Here is a 26,316-nt window from a genome sequence, read left to right as displayed (position 1 = left end):
GAGTCCAATTTTTCATTGCTATATTGCAGGAAATAAACACAGTATCTGACAAGCATTTGTCTTTTCTTACTTTTTTATTTAAAATTATAGATTTCAATAGGTAGGCCTATAACAGACTGCATTTTTATTCTTTAAGTAATAATACATCATAAAGTTGCAACATTCATTTTGAGATATTGATTCTTCAAACAAACAAGAAGGTTTTTTTTTTTACATCTAGTCAAATTTTAAATCTGCAATCTACAAATAGTTAGAACATATATAACTAATAACCGTGTAAGATAAAAAAAACCCCAGACATTTTGCTGTTGGAAGTAGGTACAGGCACACATTTGTATCACTGAAAAGCCATCAACGTATCCACTTAATTTTCTCCATTTTATGTATGCGATAGTGAAAAGTGTGCAGATGATTTGATTGTTTTGCATCCAGCATTTAGCCTTGTGATGGTGAGAAGCACCAAAACATTTATACATTTGTCTATGGCTAATTTACCTAGATGAAACTTTATGGGATCACAAATGTTTTTACAATTCATCCCCAAGGGAAATATGAACATCTTGGCAATCCATCCAATAGTTGTCAAGACATTTCACTCAAAACCACAAATGTTAACCTTGTGTTGGCTCTAGATGAAAAGTCAGTGGATCACCACAGTCATTAGGATTCATTGTCTGGAAACCATGAATGTCTGTACACAATTTGGTATCAATCCATCTTTTAGAGATGTTAAGATGATTTCCTATGAGAAGAGAACACTTATGGTGCTAGAGAAAAGGTCTGGGGATTACCACAATTATTAGGAACTATCCTCTGGGCACCATTAATATTCACTCAAAATCCAAAATGTCAACTCATGGCTTACCAAAAATATTTTGATATATGATCTTTGGAACATGATTGTCTTTATAACTTATAGATATTATGGCAACTCATTCAATTGTTGCTGAATAATTTCAGTCTGGACCAAAGTGGTGGACTGACAGACCAATATTGCCAACCGTAGAGCAACGGCGCTAGTATGGCTAAGAGTATAGAATATCACCAGCCCCATCCTTTAATATCACTTTAATGTGCACTACTCTGATATGAGCAGTCGGTAACTATTCCTGTTTGGTTTTTTTCTTCCTGCACAGTCGAATGCAAAGGAATTGTATTGATCCCACGACAATGACTGTCAACATCAACAAGACTGCTATCAAAAAGCATATGACATCTACAGAATAATAGGCATACCAAGGCATCTTATAAGACTCAGTGCGTAAATGTGAAGCTCCTTTGTGCCTCATAACAAACTCAATCCAGTAAAGGGCCGTTTCCAGAGGATGCATCGGTTTATCCCGGTGGAGAGCAGACAGACGCTTCATGTTATTTCTGTAGGAGGGATTGTGAAGAACTTCTTGAATCACTTCCAGAAAGTTCTGACGAGTCAGAGTGCTCGCATCCACTACCTTAGCGGCTCCTCGCGCCTCCAATCTCAAACAGTTCTCAAACTGGTCAAACAGAAGGGGCATGGCTATAACCGGCACTCCATTGTAGATGGACTCGTAGACCCCGTTGGTGCCACCATGTGCCACAAAAGCTTTAATCTTTGGGTGACCCAAGAGGTCGTTCTGGGGCATCCATTTCACCAGTAGGGTGTTGTTGCCCAAATTGTTGGGGGGCTCACCGACATACCTCCATATGACCTTTTGAGGAATCTGGCTAAAGGCAGCAGCAATTTCGGAAGTAATTTCTACAGGTAGGCCTTTAACCATTGTACCAAGAGACATCACGATGAATCCATGCTCTCCTGAACTTTGAACAAATTCCTCCAGCTCAGATGATAAAGGTTCAGGAGCCTGACACTGAAAACCACCAATGTAGGCGATGTTTGGCATGGTGGGTCTGGGGAATTCAAAGACAAAGTCCACCCTTATGAGCCACATGTCTGCTCCTTGTAGAAGGTGATAGAAGTTCACATCTGGACCAAAATACCTGTCCACCAGTCTATCATAGTGAGGGCATACTATAAACTTATCAATGCATGTGTTGAGAAAATAGTACAATGTGTTCTTGACCCTTTCGCCAAAGTTCATCTTATCTGACATGGCATTTCCTGAAGTTGGAACATAGGATGTTGGAGATGGAGCGACCACAAAATGGCCTTCTCCACTGGTGATCCATCTTACGTTAAAAACAGTTGGCAGCTTAAGTTCATGAGCCACCAGAACTCCAACAGGCAACCCCGGGTCCAGAAGAACCATGTCAAATTGAGTGTCACGAATACTCTGCATTAGAGTCTTGTTTTCAAATATTTCTATCCCCAACTGGCTAGCTTGTTTGTGAATGTTTGACAGTGCACCAAGCATTTCCCAGTAGAACCTCCCAAAGCTGATAAGAGACCCCCCCTCTCTTTTAATTGCCAGCATCTTGACCAGGAAGGTTACAAAGAAGTCCTGCTCCTCTATGCTGATAGCTTCTGGTAAAGTGACAGTGATGGAGCTGTAATGTGGAGAGTTTTCTTTGATATACCAGCTTGTGGCTGTGCGGACTACAGTGATCTCATGGCCTCTTGCGTGGAGGTTCTGGATTATGAGTTTCATGTTGACCCAGTGGCTGCCATCCACCGGGAACACCAGAATCTTTCCACCATGGACGCAGGGGCTTGTCAGTAGGGACGCACTCAACACCAGAAGCAGAAGGGAAACACCTGGGATGCTCTCCATGAATCAACCCTGAGGGAAAGAACAGACATGTTACTACATTTAAGCTTAATGTCAGCTACCGCAAATGTATGATGAGTTTTTATGTTACGCTTTTTTTTCTAACACCTTATTGCAATGTTTCTTTCATCATCTGCCTGGCAATTGTGGAAACAAAGCAAAACATATAAAGAGAAAAAAGAAAAAAGAAAACTGCAGATTTTGGGCTAGATTTAAATTTTGGTGGTGGTTTCCAAGTCCTTATCACTTGCTTCATGGCCACAACAAGCAATATGTCAAAGAGATGTACAGTTTGCCCGCCAATTTTGTCTTTTCGAGTAAATTAATGCCCAAAATATTATCTAGTTTCAAGATTCTTTGAAGTCAAAAATATGCTTTAGGGTTTCTCCGACCTCTTCCCACAAAGGAATCACTATTGGACATGTAAAGAATGTATGTGTATAGTTTGCTATTTGTTCACTACATCCTCTCCAGAAACTAGTCCCTGCTAAGGATTAACATTTTCCATACTTATAAGAGGTTTAAGGCGTCACGCTTGATTTATTAATTATCTCTATTGCCTTCCCTCTCACTGACTAATTTATTAACCAGCTGGGAATCACAACCAACCACAACAGTTTTATATTATGTTAATTTAGCCAACAAAGACTGTGATGAAAAACATTATTTGACAATCTGTTTTTCAAAATGAAAACAACACCAAAACTAAATAATAAGTGTTAAAATATATTATATTTTTCGTTTATATTTTTTCAATACTTGAAAAACACATCACTTGGTATATATAAGGTACTGTGTGGTGCTGCCAGTATAGTGTCAACATGAAAAAATATATTTTCCCAATCAGAGCTGAGTATGTGAATTATGTGCATATTCAAAGTTCTCGTGAGAAACAAGAGGAGATGGATTTAAAAAAACATTTAGACCTTCGTATGGGGAAATGATTTTCACAGAAAATATAATAGAGCACTTAACTGAATAAATAAACTTTGAAAAATCCTAATAATTTAATTGTTTTTATGATCAAACTTTTGATGGGGGGCTATTATAAGGGGAAACTTTGAGTCAGGAACTCTGTCATTCTACAATCTTGACTGCAGCCCTGCATGGACCCGCCATCATTGCCATTAAAACGGTTTTATAAACAATTATGAAGTACTTTACAGATGTCTACAATTGTAGATTGTTCTGCTCATGCTCATTGCCGGTCTGGAAAGCCCTCTGTATGACACACGTATATATTATAAACTATAAAAAATGCAAATTCTAGACCAAGTGGCCAAGATTTAAAGATTAAACCAAAGCAAAATGACTAAATGGCCACCCACAGTGCCTGTACTAAAAGAAAACCCTGAAATGTTTCTTTAACAGTTCACAGTTCAGAGGAATGCATGGGCTGATTAATGCCTGTTGTTACTACGGTCGCTAACTCATCATCTGCATTCAGCTGGGACTTGCTAACAGGCTAAAACTCTTTCTCCATTCATAACATGCAGAAGAAACATGCCCTCATGTGTCCAATTTCCTTTCTGCATGTCTATTGTTGAGAAAGTTACAACAGAAATCAAACATTGTGCACTCTTGCCTACAGATCAGACACATACTTTGAGTCCTGCACAAGTTAATGTCAGCGAAACAGAGTCTCTTCTTTTCAGTAATGCTGTGAATGCATTTTACTGAGTTGTTACTGTATTGTAGATAAATGAGTGTTATAACCTACCTTAAATCCCTGAAACGGTGGAGAAATGTACTTTGAGCCTGCTCTAGATAAGTGAAGTCCAGCGTCTGCATGGAAAATAATCCAAACTCCAAACCCGATTATTTTGTTACATAAGGAGTTGAAGGTGTTGGGGGAGGGGGATACAACACATGGACTTTAGGATGTATGTGTGTAGGAGGAGAGGCAAAGTTTCCCCACAGAGCCAACCCACTTCCTCTGTTCTGCACAGACACTTCAGGAGGAGTAGCACAATATTTTCCCAAAACAGTATTTTTTGTGACCTGCTGTGACCGGCACAATGAACTCATCCTGCAAAAACATATATTTTGTCATTGACCCAATACCCCTTGAGTACTTTCACTAATATGTGGAGTCCATTGAATAAATGTGAGGTATTTGTTATTTCTGAACCTGTGGGAGCCAGCTGTAAACTCAACTGTGACATATTAGCACCTTATAAAGTTGTTATCATGGATGGATTACTGAACGGTCCTCCTGGGCACAGGCCCAAGGCCCCCATAACCTACAAAATGTCTCTCAAAGATACACGTACCAACCAGGAAGAGACTCAAAATAACCACAAATAAACATAGAAAGACAACAAAGAGACTCCAAAAGACTACAAAGAGGATAAAACAACTACTTAGACACTCAGAATGAGCACAAAAAACATTTATGAAAAGACCAAAAAATCTAAGTAGGCTCTCACTGCCAAACCTGTGCTCATATTCCTAAGCTGCAAACATAACTCAAACAGGAGGAAATTTGTTGCATTTGTTGGGGACTATTTTCAGAGGCGGATTAATCCACATTACTCAACAATGTAACACATTACTATTACTGCTGAGTAGTTATTACAGTAATTGAATGAGTTTTGCAATGAGGAATGTGTAATGAGTAATTGATTATAGTTGTTAGTAAGGAGTGTTGGCTGTGTTTCATTGCTTCTGATTTCAACTGTTTGTATGTAAGAGGAAGTCTTTGAGTTAAAGTTTAAGGAAGTTCAACAGTTATTGCAAGCAGAGTCAGTGGATTCTTCCCTGCAAGAAACAGATGACAGAAACTAAAGTTGAAACTGTGCTTCTGCTTTTAACCAAAGGCAAAAAGCAGAACAGCTATCAGTTGATCCAAGCCTCGCCTTATTTCACTGAGACCGTGTGAATGCATTACACATATTTTGACGTTTGGCTGCTGGATTTCACTATCAACTGTCCGTTATCAAAATGTCCCATCACTACGCTCTGGCTGTGGTCGTCCTGGCTTTCACTGGAGGCTGCTGCATGTGTGCAACTGATGTCGGAGAGTTTGCTCCATGCCTGCAGTCTTTCTATAAGTCTTGGCCTCTTAAAGGTCTGGCGGGGACCCCGATCTGCCAACGGTTTATCAACCAGTATCGCTTTGCTACACTGTACAGTCGACCACGCCGCTCTCCGTGGTTCTCAGCCTATTTGTACTCTACACCAGGAGGAAAGAGACCCACCTCGAATTGGAAGTTTGAGCCACAGGTGAGAATGTTTGAACATTCTGTCAAACATAAACTCATGGAAAGTAATGTTTAATTATTATTATTATTGTAAAAATATTTAATAAGGAATGTGAAAGGTGGGCTATTAATCTTTATTTTCAAACAGTCCAAATAAGAATGACAGGCTTTGATTTCAGTTGATGCACTCGTCCCACTCTAATTGAGTTAATTTGCTGTTTTATCTATATTACTTATTTATAAAAATGTAGCAACTTGTTGTCTTAACTGCTATAACACAATATGTTTGCACTAAAACTAGACATTATTCTTCACGTGTTCAACAAGAAAAAATGAAAAACTTCACAATTATGTTCAAAGAAAAATGAGGAAATGAGCCCCAGTAAAGGAGAACTGACCATTTGTGTATTCATGGTCCATCAACTCTCCATGCTACAAATAATACTGTTTGATAGACATGAAAGGTAATCTGGAACATTACATTGCCAAGTGCACAATTAAATACATTCATATCTTATTGTTAAACATCTCACTCTAAATATCTAGAAGACACTTGACGTCCCAAAGATGTTGGATGTGTTTGAGGACAGAGCTCTGTGCAGAGCAGTCTTTGTTCCTTATTCTACAATTACAAGCAAATTAAAAACCTTTAAACCACCATGACAAACATACAGAAAAAGTTCAAAGTTCAATTAAATTAAATTAATACAATAAAAAGACTATTGGATGGTTTGCCATAACATGTATACATTCATGGTCCCCAGAGGAAGAACGTTGGTCATCCCCTGACTTTTCATTAAACAGCATCATCAGAACATCATTTTAATTTGTCAAATTCTTTGGTTGGTGACCAAAAACTAATGAAATTCCCATCAGCCTCAGCTGTACTTGTGTTTACTGTGTGTAGTGCTAAATTGCAAATGTTAGCATGCTGATATGCTAAACTAAGATGGTGAACATAGTACTGTTTACTACATTATACCTACTAAACATCAGCATGTTAGCCTTGTCAATGTGAGCTTGTTAGCGTGTTGCATTTACCTCAAAGCAACACTGTGCCCAAGGACAGGGAGCTGTTAGCATGGCTGCAGACTCTTAGGCCCCGATCACACCAAAATGTGTCCCTACAGGCGTGGGCACTTCAACTAGGCATTTATAGCTAGGCGTTTATAGCTAAGCGTTTATAGCTAAGCGTTTATAGCTAAGCGTTTATAGCGCCGTGTCTCGTTGTGATTGTTGCCTTACAAGTGTATATCTATAAATATAGTGTAAAAGCAGCTTCATTCCTTGGGTCAGTCTTGCTCTAAATTGCACAGTGAATCAGATGGACTGTATGACATGTACTCAACTTTAAAACTTCATAACTTTCTCCTTCCAACCTCCACAATAGCTCGCCTACCCAGGAGCTCATGGCAACATGATCCCCTTCCCTCCGGGCCCAGTGGACCAGAACGTGGTGGACAGCCAGGCGGTGGAGCTGGACTACATTAACTCCACCTATTCTCGTGGCCACTTGAACCCCAGCCTCCACCACAAGAGCCATGAGGACCGCTCCTCCACCTTCACCCTCACTAATGTGGTTCCTCAGGAGATAGGCTCTAATGATGGGCCATGGGAACACTTGGAGCAGACAGTCAACAAAACCTTGGGCGCCTACTGTCTCGGAGAGGCTTACGTAGTGACTGGCATAATCCCTTACCAGAGCGACGAGCACTGGCTCAAGAATCACCGTGTGGCTGTGCCCGAGTATATGTGGTCCGCCTACTGCTGTCCAAACTACAACAATAGTCTTCCAGAAGAACTGAAGGATGCTTTCCCCACCTATGCTGCTATCGGCCGCAACGACCGCAACAGCACCGAGGAGATTGTGCCTGTCAGCGAGACAGCTAAGAAACAGTTCAGAGGATATGATGTGAGACAAATGCCACTGGAAACACTTGAGATGTATCTGAAGGACAGGTTCAGTACTGTTGTCAGTGTTTTCTATGAGCAGTGCTCTCAATCGAACTGACTCTGCCTACACAAAGAATTATGTAATCTGCCACCACTAAAGTTAAGTTCTGGTGAGATTTTGGTTAAGATCGGGAAAGTTGGTCACGTTACACTGACTTTAAAGGACTTTAAAGGACTGTAATATGTTACAATATAGACATTTAGGCAGAAAGGCAGCACCCCAGTGGGAAAGGAAAGCAAAAGAATCACATCCTTTCTTCATAATTCTGGGGGATTTTATTGACTGTTAATAAAAAGACAAAACTGCTGATGCATTGTTGCATCATGACTGCAGGACATGAAGGATTCATTAATCAAGACATAAAGGAATTCTTCCTTTTTTTACACTTGTGTTTGTTTTGTGGAAACAAACTCGATGTAAACCTTCAATGATAGCCTTTATGCTACTTCAACCTCCTATAGGTCCGGTAACTATAGATGGTTTTAAAGGAATAGTTTTACATTTAAATAAATACCCTTATAAGGAAGATTGATAGCCTACGACTCTCATTTGTGTCTGTTAAATATAAAGATGGAGCCAGGAGACAGTTAGCTGATCTTAGTATAGCCCAGTTAGCCCGGTTCCCCATGCAAAAAAACGTGTTATTTTTACTCTTCAGTTTTTGTCTGGATCAAACAAACAACCAACAACATATACAGTAAATATTAGAGGAGCAATAGGCAGATTTTGTTACCTTTTGTTACCATATTTCCTCTACAGATGGAAGGTGGTATCCATCATCTAATTCAACATCTCATTCAACAAGAAAGTGAATACGTTTGTGTGGAGAAGCTAAACGCTGACCTCAGAGGAATGATCGCAGCTTAGTAAAACTCAGTAAAATATGATAAAAAAGTGATCCGTGTACCTCGAAATATATTATAACAAAAATAATATAATTATATATATATATATATATATATATATATATATATATATATAGTATACTGTTTATATAATGGTAAACCCTTTGTCTGAGTACATACAGTACGTAATGCTTTCACTGCAGGTTTGAAGGCGTACATGCTCTAATTTCTTGCAACCACTAGGTGGTGACCTTGGGCAATACGTGTAGATGAGTGGCATTTCCTGCTTTGCCAAGACTTTTTGTTTTTGTAATGATCACTAAAACACAGAGTTTTTCATAGCAGACTGGATTTATTGCATGAACAGATGGTACAGTAGCACAGGTGTGCAAAGGGCTAAACACATCTAACACTATACACTGCCTGTCAAACTGGGTTGTTAATTAAAGCGGTTGCTGCGTTGGAATGAAGAGCTTGTCCCAAACCTCCAACTTCACTGTGGACCTGCCCATCGGGGACATGGTAGCCTTGAGGTCCATTTGCCTGCCCTCATACGAGAGGACACAACCTTTGGCCTCTGCCCTCACAAATCCCTGTGGCTCTTTATCGTAATACATCTCTTTGTACAGTTTCTCGTCGCACTCTTTGTCGTGGCCGTAGATCGCCATGGCCAACCAATTCTGGTACGAGTTATTATCGTAGGGCACAGAGAACATTAGAGCTATTTTGTCATGAGGGGTGTTTCTATGTCTCTCAAAAAGGTCATAGGTCAGGACGCCCACAACACCGGTTGCTTTGCCGCTGCTCTTCGTGAAGCTGCACACCTCGGTTTTCAGAGGGCGCACGGTGGGTTGGGGTGGGCTGTGGCAGTTGCCACAATCCAGGTAAACCCTTTTTTTAAAGGCAAAAAAAAGAAATAAAGTGAATAAAAATAAGAGAAAAAAATAGATAATGAATGGGCACACTTATGTTAAGAAACTGCCGTAGATTTATTTTACAAGCTACACACATATTTGAACCTCAATTAATCCTTGCAAAGGAAATGAACATGCACTATTTTTTTAAGAATACTTTTATAAATACAATAAATATAAATATATATAATTTAACTACAATATCGTAGTAAGTGTTGCACTTACTTGGGGTTAATGAGGCAGTAGTTACTGGTGAGGTTGGTGATCTCAATGATGATATTTCTACTGCTTTTAAGGTGAGCAGCCAAAGCCTCTGCTGAATCACCCATATTGTTGCTGGTAAAGGCTGCAAACAAAGAGCACAGTCGAACAGTTTAATACATACATTGCTGTTAACAGGGACTTTGATAAAAGATGCAGTGTTAAATCCTAAGCTAAAAAAATATTTGTCAGTAAACCTCCAAATACAGCACAGGAATAAACAGGCTTACCTGTCCGGCTCACAGGTGTGTTGCTCGCTCGGGTAGTGTCAGATGTGAAACACAGGATCCACTCTTTCAATCGTTCTTGTTAGGGAATGTGAGACACCTAAACCTCACCCAAAACTGTATCCACCCACAACACACGCCTAGTCACTGTTGCTGGAATTCTCAATCTTTCCGCACGATGTGTGTTCACAGAGGCTCGAAGACAGGGTGTAGTCAACTGTTGCAACATTAGTGTGGTATGTTTTGTTTTCGTAATGCTATTTTTTTTTTTACCCAACCTTCAAGCCGGTTCGTTCAGTTTTTAATGACAATAACAAAACACACAATAAAGTACAAAAAAATATAATTTAATTATTAATCCATTTTATATTATGCACTTACACTTGTGCTACTTTTTTAACTGCAGCTTCTCCTAAAAGTTCACGACAAATGTCCTTAGCAGCAGGCAGGATCAACTCTAATTGCTTTTGTCCTTCGTGTTTGCGTTTTTTTATTTAAAAAAAACTGCAAAGGCTTGTGTTTTAATGCAGGGTGCTTGGTCTCCATGTGGCGAAGCAGTTTTGAAGGTTTCAGGGCTTTGTTGGAGAGCCGGTCGCCACATGTTATAGAGAGTGGGCTTGACAGTTCCGTGTATTCTTTAATTTCTTGGAATCTCTCCTATTGGTCAGAGAATTTGCACACGGCACTACACCGGCCCAGCATTTATCTAGTGTTTAGGGGACGTTTACCTATGCTAATACTCCAATTTATGATCAAGTGGGATTCATCATTCAACGTGGGTGAGAATCTGGAGTTGACTTCTTTTGTTTTTTAACAGAAAATTGAGAGAAACCATAAGAGAAATGTAAGAGCATGTTGCTGCATGAGATCCTTTGTCTCCTGATGCCACTACACCTTTTATCTCTGCTGTTATGTTGTTTTTCCTGTGGGGGGACGAACATGCTGCAGGGCATGCTATGAGTCTGAATGTGTTTATTGTAATACTTTTACTCAAAGTGAAGTATGATTCATGTTATATTTACTGAAGAGATGTCAAACCTTTTCTTTACTTTAACCTGATGTTACTGCTTGCAAATGTTTATGACCATGTGTGATGATTCAAGTTAAAGATGATACAAAAAAACGTCAAGAACAAGAAATCCATTATATTGTTTTTTATTCATTTAAAGCACAGATACGTGACATAAATGACAAATTGCATGTAGGTTTTCAGGAATATCTGCTTTAACAATGTATTCTACACCAATGCACTCATGACGAACACTCACATCTTGTCATACAACTCCAGTTTAATAATGGCCTTGCCCTCGTCGGACATGGTGGCCATGAGGTCAACCCCCCTCCCTTTGTAAGTCACCCCTGAGCCGTCGGCCTCGTGGCGCACAAAGTTGGTGAAATTCTTTTCGTTGTACATGTGTTTGAACAGCGTCTCATCACAGGCTCGTGTGTGTTCGAATATGCCCACCCCGAGCCAGTTCTTGTAGAAGTTGTAGTCGAACGGCACCGAAAACATGACAGCAATGATCTCGTTGCAGTGGCGGTCCTTCATGTTGAACAGCTCGTAGGTCATGACGCCCACAGCGCCCGATGCCGTGTGGTCGTCCTTGACAAAAGAGCACAGCTCGGTCTTGGTGGTCCGCACGGTCGGCTGTGGAGGGCTCATGGGGAAGCCACTCTCCATGTGCACCCTGCATGGTAGAAGAGATGCAGTCGTGATCGGAAGAAGTATTACTTTACTCAGGTTGTACTAATATCACAATGTACAAATACTTCATCACAAGTAGGCTAAAGCTCTGCTTCTAAAATCTTTCATGAGTAATAGTACAAAAGTGCCAAAGGTACTTAAAGTATCAAAGAAGTTCTGGTTCTGGTTCTGTTTAACAGCGATTCTTACCTTGGGTTGACGAGACAGTAGACGGAGCTGACATTGGTGAGCTCGATGGTGCAGTTGCGGTTGGTGCAGAGGGAGTGTGAGTGGGCCTCTGCAGTGTCAGGCATGATGACGGCTTCTGGAGACAGCTGAGTGACGGACGCAAAGAAAAGAGCTGCGAACAACAGAAACTGATGAGCCTGATTTAATGTTTGTTCAAATACATTTTATAGGTCCTTTAAAAACTTCTCATGAAGGTTCTTCATGAACTAGAATCAGGGTGAATAATTTCTCATGACACATAGACTAGGTTTTTAATTTTGCTGACTGATTAGAAAAACTGCCATGTAATCTGTATTTAGTAACTGACTACATTTCAAAGTAATCTGACCAAACACTGCTAAACACAAGCGATGAGAAGATACAACACCAAACATGCTGCAGCACACTATTTCCTCTCGATTTACATTACCAATAGATGTTTGATTTTCAAAATAATTGCAGCTTTGGTGAATACTGCATATTTATCTCAAAGTAAATGTACTTACTTTATTTTATGTCCCACACACAGGATGGCACAGAGTCCTCTAAAAACAGGTCAGAGTTTGGTTTGGGGACGAGTACTAAGTCACACCCTCCCAGGTGGAGTCCCGCCTCACACAGGAGGTGCGTCCGTGCTCACGTGCAATGTCAGGTATGTGTGTTGTGGGAGAATGTAGGTAATAGGGTAAACATTTTAACTAAAAGATATCCCCCATGACTCTTCTCCAGTTGCTTACTTACATTAAAACAACAATTTTCTGCATTATAAGTTTCCTTACATTTCATGGTTAAATACGAGGTAAAATGAGGCATTTTCATATTAAATATGTTCATCTGCAAACGTTTCTGGAACAGAAATCTGAACATTGGATGAAGCCAGGTTCAAAATTCTTGTTTCATGTTGTTTGTATTAAGAGTCAAATGTTTGTACATAGGTCATTTTAGATATTTCTTTGTATCACTACAAAAAATACTGTGAAAATTCCATTAAAAATAATCTATTTTTGCTATGTTTTTAGGAATATAGATGTTAAAGAAATCAGGCTATGAATGATATATAAACAAACCCCTTTTTAGAATATAGATGGAATTTAATCTTGAAAGTTTGCAGAATTCAGGCTCAGAGCGCAATAAAAAAAAAATCATTTTGACAGAACTGCTTCTATAGATAAAAGTCCAAAATTCACTACACTATAGGTAATTAGGGTAACATTTTTAACTAATAGATATCACCATGAAACTTAGTTTTTTACTTTGAATTACTTTGTATTTTTTGTATTACGAGTTTTCTCAAATTGCATGTTTAAATATGCAAAATGTGCACTTCTTTGCACACTTTTGGGGAATTTAGGAGAAATCTACAGACACAAATGGACAAAGTTAGAAAAAAATATATTGTGGATGTTTTCCTTCCACTAGTCTGAAAGAAGGTTATGGAACCAAAATAGCCCAACCTCAAAATTGAACAACGCCTTTAACTTTTCAGTTTGTAGCTATGTGAAATACACTGGGGTACAGAAACATCAGGTAATGTGTCTGATTTGAAATAAAAGACTCTTTGGCACAAGATGGAAAATAATTTCTCACAAAGGTGTACAATAGATGGCTGATGTGCAATACCTAATTGTCTAGGAGACTTATAAAGTAAAGTGTAGCAGCCACACCCGTCAACAGTCTGTACTATACAGTCTATAGTGATGATGACTCATTTTCGATGAAGCCTCCCGACACTGCTGAACTGGTTCATGTGAAAGACCACATTCTGACAGTTGGTTTCTTACATGTTATGTTTCACATGTGCCAAAGGTTGATGGATGAGTACCTGAAGAAACAAACTTCTCATTGTTTTTAAGTTTGTTTTGTTTCTGTTCCAGCATGAACTGAAGAGAAGTGATGGATAACATCTGAGGAAGTCGTCAGTCCAGTTTTGACCCAGAGGTGAACCGGGTCAGAGGCCCCTGGGCAAAACGATCATGAAGAGACACAAAATGACTACAAAGATAAGCTCATAAAATATAATGTTTTTCTTAAAGATTAAAACAGTATTGTTTTCCCTTATGTGTGTTAGTTGTGAGAAGTTCCACCAAAGAGACATTTCCCTTCTAAACGTCTCAGATGCATTTAATTTAAAGGTGCAATGAGAAAATGATGACCTGAATATGAATATCATCAACAGAATGTGACTAAGTAACAGCGTTGAAGTTATGTCAAAGACGTCTATGTATTGTGTTGCAGAGGTATCTACTGAAGTGAGCATGCTAACCAGTACAGTAATGCTCCATTGGAAAAACATGTTTTAAATGTTCAAAAATGAAATGCAACAGCACAGAACCTCAGCAGCTCAACAAGGGGGGGGGGGGGGGGGGGGGGGGTGGGGGGGGACTTACTCAGTTAACAACCACATCGCCCATCGCTCTCACACCTCTGGTCATGAAAGTCCTCGAGAAGCTGATCAAGTCTCACATCATGTCTAGTACCGGTGCCATCCTTGACCCTCTCCAGTTTGGTTACTGTACTAGAAAGGGGGCGGGGGGAGGCTGAAACTGTTCCTGCCAGACACCATTTATTAGTACAGTTGGAGATAATAATATCTAATATGCAGAAGTAATATGGTATACTCCTGAAGGAGGTCACTTAGGTAGGTGGGGGCGAGTTTGTGAAGGGCTTTGTAGGTGAGCAGGATGTTTTTATAGTTCCGGGATTGAACAGGGAGCCAGTGAAGTTTCAGGAGAATGGAGATAGATATGAAAGGGGGAGAGAGGGGACAACATGCAGCAAAGAGCTACTGGTCGGACTTGAACCCAGCCTCTGAGGTAAAGATTTAGCCTCAGTACATGTGACACCAACTCTACCAGCTAAGCCAGAGGGACGCCCCATTCATACATTTAAGACCATGCAACCCGCCATCCTCGCCAAGAAACTGTACACTCAGTTCAACCTAAACAAAGGTCTAATTTAATGGATTATGGATTTTTTTTGCCACACACACCACATATAGTCCTAACAAATGACACTTTATCAGATGCACTGCCCACCAGCACAGGCTCACCACAAAGATGCGTCCTATCCCCCCTCCTGTTCCTTCTCTACGCTAATGACTGCAAGAGCATCTGTCCCACCCATCACCTTAGTACATTTACTGACGACACGATCCTACTCTCACTCCACTATGGGTCCCTCCGTGATTTCATAGAATGGTGTGACAACGAGTTGAATATCTCCAAGAAGATGGCCATTGATTTCAGGAGGAAGCCTCTCAGGACAGGCCCAGTGGTCTTACATGGCGAGGAGGGGGATGTTGGGGACCAGTATTAATGTCTCTGCACCACCTTTGATAACACCTTGACGTTTGAACAAAACACAGAAGCTATAATTAAGAAAGCACACCAACATCAATACTTCCAGTGTCCAAAAACCCATCCTACAAACCTTCTACCGTTTCTTATTTAAGAGTATTATGTGTTCCTCCTTCATTTGTTGGTTCCCACACCTCACTGTGAGGGTTAGCCTCGTCCTGTGAGCAGCAGGTCAGGACAAAGGCCCATGACATCATGGGGGAAAGTACCCATCATCAGCCTTAATATGTTATTATGGTAGGCTGATTCACAGAATTTCTCAAAGGGTTGATAACAACCTTTGGTTTGGTGGTGGCGCCTATGCTTCGCCAGTTGCTCTACAAACCGTCATAGAGCATCATTCCTCCCAGAAGCCATGCGCCTGGTGAACAAGGAACTGAAGGACAATTCTGTGCTCTATCTGGAGCTTGGCACGTGAAAAACATGAAACACTTAAATGCCTATCTGCCATGTGGACCTTATTTATTTTGATCATTATTTTATTGTAATTTATTTTAAAGAAATGTGCACAATTGCATCATCGGCCCAACACCGTCTCTCCTTTGCGTGTTACTGTCATATGTCTATTCCCTGTGAGTTTTTACCTGCCCAAAATCAAAATGTCTTTAATAAATAAAGTTGTATTGAATTTAATTGAATGAAATGCAAGGCGTGCAACTCCCCTAAGATCAACATCTACACATCTTATGAATGATGTGTATACTACCAATGTACAAAAGCAAATATGTTTTAGAAGAAATGCAGCTGGATTTGTTTTAATGTCTATATAATCACTAAATTGGACGGCTGTGGCTTAGGAGGTAGAGTGGTCGTCCACTGGGCAGAGGGTCGGTGGTTCGATCCCCAGCCCCTGAAGTCAGCATGTCAAAGTGTCCTTGGGCAAGTAACTTGACCCCAAAGTGTGTGTGTGTGTGTGTGTGTGTGTGATCGATCACTACTGACAAGTGACACCTTGTATGAATGTGGGTGAATGCTGACATGTGTTGTAAAACACATTGAGAAATGCAAAGATTGGAAAAAGTGCAGTATGAATGCAGTCCATTTAAATGATGTGTATTACCGTATCTGCCAAGATGCAAAGTGTTGATACTGAACGCATCTGTCAATGACAATGCTTTTAATTTTCTTTACTACAGTACACTTGCAATATATTATCTGCAAGGCCTTGAAAATATATGTAAATGATTAATGTATTGTTTTATTTACTTCCATATGTTTCATGTGCTCCTGGCACAATTTCACCATTTCAATCAGATTACAGATTAAATGTAGTATGAAAATGCAGTATGTGCAGTATTTCTTCAGTAGGATGTAAAATAAATCATATTTCCACAGTTGTGATTGCCGTTGTTCTAGTGTCATTACTGCTCATTAAATAAATTCAAGCCCAGTCAACGTTTGACAGAAACACCCGGTGAAACAAGCCGATGAGTGATGCCAGCACTTACATCGGGTGAATACTCACCTCTGGGCTCACACTCATTCCTGGAGGATTATTGGCCTTTGAATTCTATCCATCTTGAAGGAGGAAGAGCAAGCACACAAACTTCATCTGCCTCCTTCAGGGGAGAAACAAATGGTACATGTAAGAAACCTTTGTAGACGTGTTCAATCAACATACACTAAACATCCTGTAGTCAAGTCCTCTTCTGTGTCACCTGTTTAACTTTTACCACATTAGCACCATCTTGTGGTCAAGGCTGGAAATCTGGATTCATTGCTTTAAAGTACAATTTTGACGTATTTGTACTTTACTTGAGTGTTTCTATTTTCTGCTACTTAGTTTATACTCCTTCACTACATTTCAATATTGTACTTTTTACTTCAGTGAATTTGTTTGACACTTGTCTCTTTTTAAATAAAGAAACATAAGTAAGTAAGTTAAACGGGCTCCACATTGACAAACTGAATTAGATTAAAACAAAGTATTTGTTAATAATATTATTATAATATTATATAACACTGTGAAAGGAGATATGCATAATGATTTTAACTTTAAGTCAATTTAGCTGATAATACGTCTGTACTTTTACTCAAGTACCATTTTGAATTCAAGACTTTTACTTGTAACAGAGTATTTTTGGACCATAGTATTTCCACTTTTACTTAAGTATAGAAATACTCTTCTAGAAACTGATCTGTAATGGTAAGAATGTAACAACACAGATGAAGACATGACGTCTGACGTGTTGACTGGAAATGTTTCAAGTGTTGTGTTACCGATTGCTTCTGTTTGTCTCAGATGAAGGCAGAAGCTGTTTGAATAAAGAAGTTCTCACAGAGAGTAAGTCTGAATAAATAAGGGAAGAGCAGTAATCTCTCAGGAGGTCTTTCAGCTTTGTGATGATGCATCTTCCAGCTGATCCCAGAGGGTGTTGAAGTTGTTAATTTAGTTTAAGAAGTAGGAGAGTTTTCTCAACACTTCCATGGGCAGAAACTGTATTTGAATTATTTAAATTTAAACTTGTATCACTTAATTAATTGCATTCATTGCATTAATTGCATGACGTTGCATGAAATAGAAATATTCAACTAAAGTAAAGTACCACACATGTGTTTGTACTTGAGTAGATGTAGAGTAAAAAAAGCAAGTCACTCAAGTGCAGCAAAGAACAAAACCAGTGTCTGTAAGCACTATTACCTCTTTTCATAAAATCTGTATGAAATTCAGGCTATAAAAATACTGTAATACTGCATCATTAGGAAACCCAGAGTTTTCATCGTTTTGATTTATTTCAAGGCAGACATTTGTACAACTTAATTCATGCAAGTGTTTAACAGTTATTGCCAATGGTTTAAAACAACATATAATAAATACACAAAATAAAAAAGATGCTCAAAATGATGCAATATAAACATAAAAAAATCAGTAGTTCTTAAAATGTATAAGGCCATAGTTAGCTAAATAGCATATTAGGGGAGGAAAAATAACAAAGAAAATAAAGGAAAATAACATGATTTTACTGAACAATGAGCACAAATCAAAGGTTTGAAGTATATTTACTAACTTCTATAAGTAACAGTATTGTTGTCATTACATGATGGAAGTGTGATGCTAAAATACAACGCAACTCTTTATGTAGGGAAAAAGGAAACAATATGAACAAGAGAAAATTATGTAAAAGAATATAAAAAAATAATCCTATATCTGTAAAGAGCATATTATTGTTCTAAAAAAAGATAGAAATAATTAGCTAGCCATTAAATGCAGTAAGTACCAAATAACAACTGTATAAAACACCCTGACAGCAGACACTAAGCTACACTGTATTTAAAGTATTAAAATGACATTTTAGTGTAAAAAAAACAATCTTAAAAAATGTGCAGTCAGATTGTTTTTTAGGTATTTGTTACCATTCAAGGCGACCTTTGGTTTTCGATGGTTTTTGATTTTTAATTGTATGGAATGTGATGGAAACCAAAGGCTGTGAAAAAAAAAAAGTGAAAAAAACACAGAAAATCAAACCTGTTCCGAAAGTTTGGAAATCCATGTGTAAACGGGATTGACACAATGTCAAGTCACATATTCATTTTAAAATACACGCCAATTTCGGACAAAAAGTATGGACTTGGTGTGCAAAGGCCTTAGTGTTAATAGTTTTTGGACAACAATGAGTTGAGTATTGCACAGAGGAATAAGATATATCAGCCTTTGGATAACTGGGTTGCTAGTCGGATAAATTCATTGTTGGTTTTGGTCTTTTGATGGGACGTCTAAGAAAAATTCTAAATATTGCAGATTTATCCTTTAAGGCAGGGATCACTGACAAGGCGGACCACGGTCCGAGTCCGGACCCAGACGCCGAACTATCCGGACCCGGACCTATAATCAATACATTATTTAGGGATTTTCAATTTTCAACCAAACATACCCACTCAAGTCTGAACTGAGGGCACAGAAAATAAGCACTCAGAGCCCAATGTGATTTTGATTTGTAACAAAATAAAGCAAATAGTCCACCTGTCAGCATCATCAGCCACAGAGAACAGTTTCACCCAGGATGTGCTAGCCTGGGTGAAACTGTTCAATTGTTAAGATGTGTTGAGACTGATTTATTCTAACATTGGTTGAGAGTTAAATCAGTTAAAGAAAAAGGGAAACTCAAGCTGCTGCTACACTTTATTTTATTTTTCTAAGATTAAGCACTTTATTTTAAGATGCACAATCTTTCAAAAGCTATTTTATTTATTTTCTCTTTTATTTTTAAATGCAGCCCGAGAAGAACATTATACATATCTACAGTATTATATATATATCTGTATAGTTCAATGTTAAGTGACAATACATATTGTCTAAATGTTTTTTAATTGTACTTTCTTTATTAGATGTGACAGTCAGCTGCTGATGACGTGCAGATGTTGATACAGCTACTAGTTCTACTACTTCAATATATCTCACACTAATTCATAACGCAGGTTACACATTATGATGCTCCGGACCTTTGCTCGCGGAAATATTCTCTAACTGGACCTCTTAGAATTTTAGTTGAATACCCCTGCTTTAAGGCTACCAAGAAAATGATGGAAGAGCAGCAGTAGTAACAGTTCAGCTCCTCAGCTTCACTTCTGAGGAAACATGGAGCCAGCAGCGATGGACGGCAGCCCCGTCTTCTCTTCTATCCATCGGTTGTAATTGGTGACTTTGGTGTAAACGCCAGGTCGCTTCTCCTTTGCGCAGCCGTCGCCCCAGCTGATGACCCCAAACAGGAAGAGCCTGCTGCCAGCCTCGCACACCAGAGGCCCTCCTGAGTCTCCCTGTGGGAGAGAGACGAGCAGCATTAAAGGAAATCAACAAACTGATCCTTGGAAACCCGATCGAGTCAGGACTTGTCGTGAATACCTCGCAGGCATCCTGGCTCCAATCGGGACGACCGGCACAAAACATGTTATCACTGATCATGTTTCCATAATAGTCCTCGTTTCGACACACGTCGTCGGCGAGGATGTTCACCTCAGCCTCTCGGAGGAACCGAGACTTATACCACAAGCCTGCAGACAAGAAAAGCAGTTATAACACGGTCCTACTTATTATGTTTGTAGAATACATATAATTAGGCAAGCAATAACTAATTACATTCACTTAAGAGCTACTACTTTAACTCCTCTACATTGTTATGTGATTGTTGTTACACTACAGCTTCAGTTTTAACTTCCATGTGAGCAGTGGTGCACAGTAACTCATTGTGAGATACTCGTACTTTAATTTCTTTACTTTCTATTTCCTGCTATTTGATACTTCTACTCCACTACTGAGAGTCAAATATTTTATACTTTTTACTCCACTACATTTATTTGATTACTTTAGTTACATTGAAGATTCAGATTATTAATACAAAATATAATATTGGCCCTTGTGCAGAATGAGTCATTTTACTTGTTGTACTCTAATACTTGCTAATACTTGTGTATTTTCCTTAAGTAAGACTTTTAATTGTAACAACGCATTTCTACATTATAGTATTAGTAATTTATTTAAGTAAAATATCTGAGTACTTTGTTTACTACTCCTTTCTTGACCTTAAGGGCAATTTACTGTGTGTTATAAAGGTTTACGAATTTCTGATCTATGGCTTTGTTTGTTCATTTGATGACATGACTTTTTTTGCATACATTGCTTACTGAGGTGAAATTCCTTCTATAAGCCTCGAGGGTATTTTGGAAATCTCACCTGCACAACTTGCGTTTCTTCTTTTGTTGTGTTTGTGCTGTTTTATTGTGCAACCAAACTAAAATCTTAAATGTTTGTTGTTTCCTTCTTTCTTCTCCTATTTTATTTGTTGTATTTATTGGTTTGCTTCCTTCTCTTCTTTTACTTTATCATCATCATAACCTGCAGATACAAGGCTTTCCTTTCTTAACTTTTTAATACAACTGCAGGACTTACTTCATATGGCCTAAAGTATGCAGAGACTTCTGTCCACATACCTTTGGCCTTATTGTTTTAAACTTTCACTGTAGTGTAAATCATGATCATTTTACTGCATAACCAGCTGAGCCAAAAGTATGTGGACACCTCTGTACATACTGTCTACTTTAATGCACTTAATGCTTAACTCAGGATTATTGGATATTTTAGCTAATAGTGTGCTTTCAACTGTATGGCAACACTTGTAACACATGCTTATGAATGTTTGTGTGTGATGCAACGTAATGACATGTTTCCACTTCACAGTCAGACAGCACAACAGCATTCAGAGGACTTTCCTCACCAAATTCCTCTTTCCCATATCCAGCGATCTCACAGGTGACTCCTAGTTGGAGGTTCTGCTGAGCGGGCGGCAGACACACAGTCTTCACCGAGCCGCTCTCCTCTGCACACTTTCCATGTGTGGCCTTCAGCTTCACCAGAGCTACAAAACATTTATCAAGCGATTACTGTTTTGATTACATCACAGCGTCAACGGTGAAGCATCTAAAGACGTCTTCATACCGATGTCGTTGTTGAAGTTCCCCTCACTGTTGTCAAACCCGTCATGGACGATGATTTTTTCCACCCTGAAGGTTTGCTCCACATTCGGGTCGGTTTCATTCATAACATTTTTCCCCAGGATGACGGAGAAGCGGTGCACTTTGGTGTGAGAGCTGAAAAGTATAAAATGTCCACGCTGTCACTAGAGGTATTCAAATCCATCAAATCAAGTAAAAATAGTAACGCCACACTGTGAAAATACTCAATACATCAGAAAGTCCTGAATTAAAAACATTACTTCAGTAAAATTAAGTATTATCAGCTAATTGTACTCAGTAAAAGTATTGATTGTGCATTAAAATGTTCCCTGACAGTGCTTTACTGGATAGGATGTTTCTGGATTATGTTCCTGCTGCATTGATCTGATCTGTGCTCATTTAATCTCCTTTATAGACTGTTGGGTAGTTTAAATCTACAGAATCACTTCATATTCTATAAAATATGTTTGTATCTTTGTCGCTGTCCTGTGAGAACGCATCTCTAAAAACACATAAAGGAACACTTCCTCCTACAGTTTATCAAGAACGTTCGAAATCAACACATCTGGAGAGACGTGGTTTTCACTGGACAGGAAGGGGATACAAAGAAAAAATCAAAAAAAGTATCTAAAGCTGTCAGACAAATGAAGTGGAGTAAAAAGAACAATATTTGCCTTTGAGATGGAGTAGGAGTATAAAGTACCTCAGAAGTGTACTTAGTACTTGATTAAATGTACTTGGTTACTTTCCACCAGCTGCTGTGGTTACAGTAAGTGATCTCACTTCCTACCCATCAGGGAAGCAATGTGCAGCTGTGAGCACCCAGCAGGCAGAGATCAGACTCCCCCCGCAGCGGAAAACCTTCTTCTTGGATTTGCCGCGCCAGAATATGGCAGCAACCCACGGGTGAGATTCCACGGTGGCAACTGTTCCACCCACGATCTTCATGTGCTTTCTCCTGGAGCGCTGGCCACATGTCGACTCTGCAGCTGGAGGGGGACACAGAGGTCAAAACAGTGGAAGGAAAAAGCATGAAGATGTGATGCAGTGAGTTCAGTAAGGCCGGGAAGTTACCTGGCTCTGGATCAGTGGGGGCCGGCGATGGTGGGGCTGGAAGAATACGATGAGAGAGAGTTTAACACGGATGAAACATGACATTTGGTTTAGATTTCATTGGAAGATTGTTAAGAGAGAGAATATACTTACATGTCTCAAAGACACAACGTGGAATATCACAATACTCCGACACCAGCCGCTGGTTTTTCCACACATTACACCACGGACGCCGTTTGTAGTAAAGATTTCTGTAAAACAAAACAAAAAGACAAATATTCACATATTCATATGTATATTTCAGTAATCAAATGTATTGGTACTGACAACATAATTGTTTGAATTACTGAAACAATCCTATCTGTTTTTATTTGAGCTCTGTTGGTCGGCTGTGTGTGTGAATGCATGGATACATACACTTAAACTTACAGTTTGCACATTTAGCAATGAATATAATGTTATAGAGCAATAAGTAGGATATGAAAGCACATTTTCATGCTCTTTGAAAGTGTTTTGGTCCGTTTACAGCCATATCTTGTGAACAGTACAGAACTTGTTGGTGTTTTTTTATATGGGCTAAAGATCTTACACAGTTCATCTGATGGATGTAAACACCTTTAAGTGAAAGCAATTACACTTATTATATATAGTATTGTGATTTTATTGGAACTCGTATACAATGACAACAAAGTTGAATATCATCACATTCATTTGCCAGCCATAAGTAGGCGGGGATCGAACCCCGGAAGAAAAAGTATTTACTAAAACTAAAATTCAATTTGATGTAAAGGACCACAATAAAGCTGTCTGAATATTAGCAACTGTATATGTGGATTTGGAGCAGCCTACCTGCAGTAGTTGTGCCTCCCTGAATTGACATCTGAAGACAAGTACAGCCGCCTGGTGTCTAAATCCCACTCTTCACATGTCCGTCCTCTCTCTGATTGAGACACCGTGCCTCTGTAGTACAGCCCCACACCCTCGTAGCACTGAGCGCCTTTCACTAAAGGAACAACAGGGGGGTTTTATTTTGATAAAAAAGTGGAAATGATGAATGCAGTTTGGTTTGTCAGTTGCCTAACTATAAGTAAAGCATAAGGTAATTATTCTTACCTGTTTCACAGTGTCTCCCCTCAAAACCGTCAGCACACAAACAAAACATGTGTTCACCAGAAGACAACGATGGGACAGAGCTGCCTCCATTCAGACACATCCCTCCTGTGCAGAAAATCACATCAGGTTTATTGCCAACTTTTCATGTACAAGGAATTTGCTCTTGAGTATTGTGGCATAACATAAACATAGTAAGAGAAAATAAAAATAAAAATAAAAGGCAAGTGCAAAAATCAAGAAACATAAATATAGAATATAACAAAATAACAAAGAAAAGAAAACAATAGAAATCTGTAAAACATATTTGATTTAAAATGAAAGAGCTGAGCAGCTTACATGATACACTGATGTTAATGTACAGTGCCAGAGAGCATTGACAAATGTACTTTCTCACCTGAACTTTCTAAGGACGAGGAGAATGAAAACGAGTAGGACGAGGACAAAGAGGAGGAGGACGATGAAGACAAGGAGGAATGCTGGGAAGACAAAATAGAAAATGTCTGCCCTCTTTTTTCTCTCAATAATCCCTAGAAGTACAAAAAAGTCTGAAGAATTCTAATTAATGATTAATGAAGATTAATGCAACATTTCAATACAAGCAAGACACAATTGTCCTTACTGCTTCCGTTGTTGACAGGGCTGCCAGGATGCAGATTAAAACAAAGTTTTTCATTGTTGTCATGTTTCTTCGCTACACAGATTGAAATCCAAACAGCATGAGCGTGCCTCCAGAGCGCTCTATGTGAACCTCCTCAGGGGTAACTGTATTTTATCTGCTGTGTGCAGGGCGGAGGGAGAGTCCTGATTGGCTGAGGAGCTCTTCGACAGGCAGCCCACTTGATTTGGTGTGAAGAAATAGCTGTTTGCAGGGCGAGTGGATGAGTAAGGGCGGTTAATCTACATCAGTAAATCCCAGGAAGCATATCAATACCTTTGGTATGTCGGAAGCTGAGCTGTCAGATCGGATGTGCAGCTGTTTGTATGAAGAATTTCACAGATTCTGGATTAAAATGAATCATAGAATAATACTGCGAAATATGTTGTGACTGCATGGATATCATAAACCTGCAGGATGTTGGTGTTCACACCCTGTGAGAACTCAGAGAGTCTCACCAGAGACACCACCACAACACTGGTTGGGTAACTGATACTACCATGTACACATAATCACCACTTGAAGAAGAAACAGGTCCAGTCCTTAATGGGAGAGTCTTCAACGTAAAGTCACTGTAATAAGATTTTACCACCTGCACCTTTTACTACCAAATTTGAACTTTGCTTACAAACGAAAACAGCATTCAATAAAAAAAGAAGAGGACTATGTTAGTAACAAGACTTTATCGAAATTATGAAGGATATCATGATGGAGGACTTTACCTTTTCTTTAAAGCTGCGAATAAGCAGATTGATCATATTGGGCTAAATGGATACAATACTTTAGTGCCTATAGAAGTCGGCCATTTATTTTATAACTTTCTTAGGGTGTAAATAATGAATTAAATAATTTCCCTGCCATTGTCATGTAAAGAAAATCAATGAATGTGATGTTTCGTGCTGTTAGATTTTATTCTCTATTACAATCTGTTAACTACATCCCCTCAAATGTTAGCTGTTAGCTTGCATGTTGTTAATGGTGTGTGCTAAGGTGAGCTAGCTGAAGAGGATTGTTTGGTGTTTTTGTTTGCTCATTTTAAATTTTAAATTTTAAATTTTCTTCAACCTTCAAACCTAACTAAACAAATACATTTGAACTTAAATTCAAATAATCCAGAATAATAATTATGACATAACAACACTGATTGCTGTTGTAGCTATTAAATTAATCTGTTTTGTAATGAAGCGTCTGATAAATTCACTGGATGTCACTGTTGCTCTGTGAACTTCAGAGCTCATTTATCCTGATTGTACCTGAAGTATCATGATGGGTCTCTCCACTGTCCGCTGTCTCATGTTGTATTTATCTGTATTTAGAGATCAGAAACTACAATTAACTTCATCTAATTTTGATGACATGATGTAATATTATGATAGCCTAAAGTTGTTGTTGATGATGATGGTGATGATGAAGATGTGAGTGTTTCAATCTTAATATCTGCATCTGAATAATTGTCGTGTGTAAATTAATGCACTTTTATCCTTTGAATACCGTAAATGAAAGCAAATATGTACATAAGGAACCCGGAAGTCGTCTAGTTTGGATCCTGCTTAGTTTATGCTACCTTTAAGGGTCGTCGGAATTATTAAACTACCTTCAGCAGACATAGAAACTAGAACAGGTTTTGTTTAACAGAAATATTATAGGTCATTTTACTGAAGCAAAGTTAAA

General features: G+C 38.9%; 4 protein-coding genes and 1 pseudogene across 5 annotated transcripts; 1 reads left to right on the top strand and 4 right to left on the bottom strand.

Moving 5' to 3' along the window:
- Positions 1-61: 61 nt before the first annotated feature.
- On the bottom strand, positions 62-8,693 carry LOC115024710 (UDP-glucuronosyltransferase 1-5 pseudogene; annotated as a pseudogene).
- LOC115024711 (endonuclease domain-containing 1 protein-like) lies at positions 5,583-8,396 on the top strand. The gene is made up of 2 exons (XM_029456501.1): positions 5,583-5,930; positions 7,299-8,396. The coding sequence occupies exons 1-2, from the start codon at positions 5,649-5,651 to the stop codon at positions 7,917-7,919; spliced, it is 903 nt and encodes a 300-aa protein (XP_029312361.1). The 5' UTR covers positions 5,583-5,648; the 3' UTR covers positions 7,920-8,396.
- Positions 8,694-9,059: 366 nt separating the features above from the next.
- On the bottom strand, positions 9,060-10,263 carry LOC115024772 (DELTA-sagatoxin-Srs1a-like). Its single transcript, XM_029456608.1, has 3 exons — positions 10,113-10,263; positions 9,847-9,967; positions 9,060-9,598 (listed from the first exon to the last, which is right to left on the bottom strand). Exons 2-3 carry the CDS (start codon positions 9,948-9,950, stop codon positions 9,151-9,153), a joined length of 552 nt encoding a protein of 183 aa, XP_029312468.1. The 5' UTR covers positions 9,951-9,967; positions 10,113-10,263; the 3' UTR covers positions 9,060-9,150.
- A 1,072-nt stretch (positions 10,264-11,335) lies between these two features.
- Positions 11,336-12,550, bottom strand: LOC115024865 (bryoporin-like). The gene is made up of 3 exons (XM_029456726.1): positions 12,528-12,550; positions 12,004-12,154; positions 11,336-11,797 (listed from the first exon to the last, which is right to left on the bottom strand). Exons 2-3 carry the CDS (start codon positions 12,105-12,107, stop codon positions 11,374-11,376), a joined length of 528 nt encoding a protein of 175 aa, XP_029312586.1. The 5' UTR covers positions 12,108-12,154; positions 12,528-12,550; the 3' UTR covers positions 11,336-11,373.
- A 7,055-nt stretch (positions 12,551-19,605) lies between these two features.
- plaub (plasminogen activator, urokinase b) lies at positions 19,606-24,722 on the bottom strand. 2 transcript variants are annotated; one of them, XM_029456606.1, is made up of 11 exons: positions 24,610-24,722; positions 24,385-24,466; positions 23,991-24,095; positions 23,727-23,880; positions 23,031-23,128; positions 22,899-22,934; positions 22,615-22,813; positions 21,808-21,959; positions 21,587-21,727; positions 20,218-20,366; positions 19,606-20,132 (listed from the first exon to the last, which is right to left on the bottom strand). In XM_029456606.1, the coding sequence occupies exons 1-11, from the start codon at positions 24,670-24,672 to the stop codon at positions 19,938-19,940; spliced, it is 1,374 nt and encodes a 457-aa protein (XP_029312466.1). In that variant the 5' UTR covers positions 24,673-24,722; the 3' UTR covers positions 19,606-19,937. The 2 variants fall into 2 exon arrangements, with proteins under 2 accessions (XP_029312466.1, XP_029312467.1); XM_029456607.1 differs by having other exon boundaries at positions 22,615-22,807.
- Between the last annotated feature and the right edge of the window lie 1,594 nt (positions 24,723-26,316).

Source organism: Cottoperca gobio, chromosome 19 (assembly GCF_900634415.1).
Source record: "Cottoperca gobio chromosome 19, fCotGob3.1, whole genome shotgun sequence".
In the NCBI taxonomy this organism is placed as follows: Eukaryota; Metazoa; Chordata; class Actinopteri; order Perciformes; family Bovichtidae; genus Cottoperca; species Cottoperca gobio.
The sequence above is the reverse complement of the archived record's forward strand: the minus strand, read 5'-3'. Positions and strand labels throughout refer to the sequence as shown.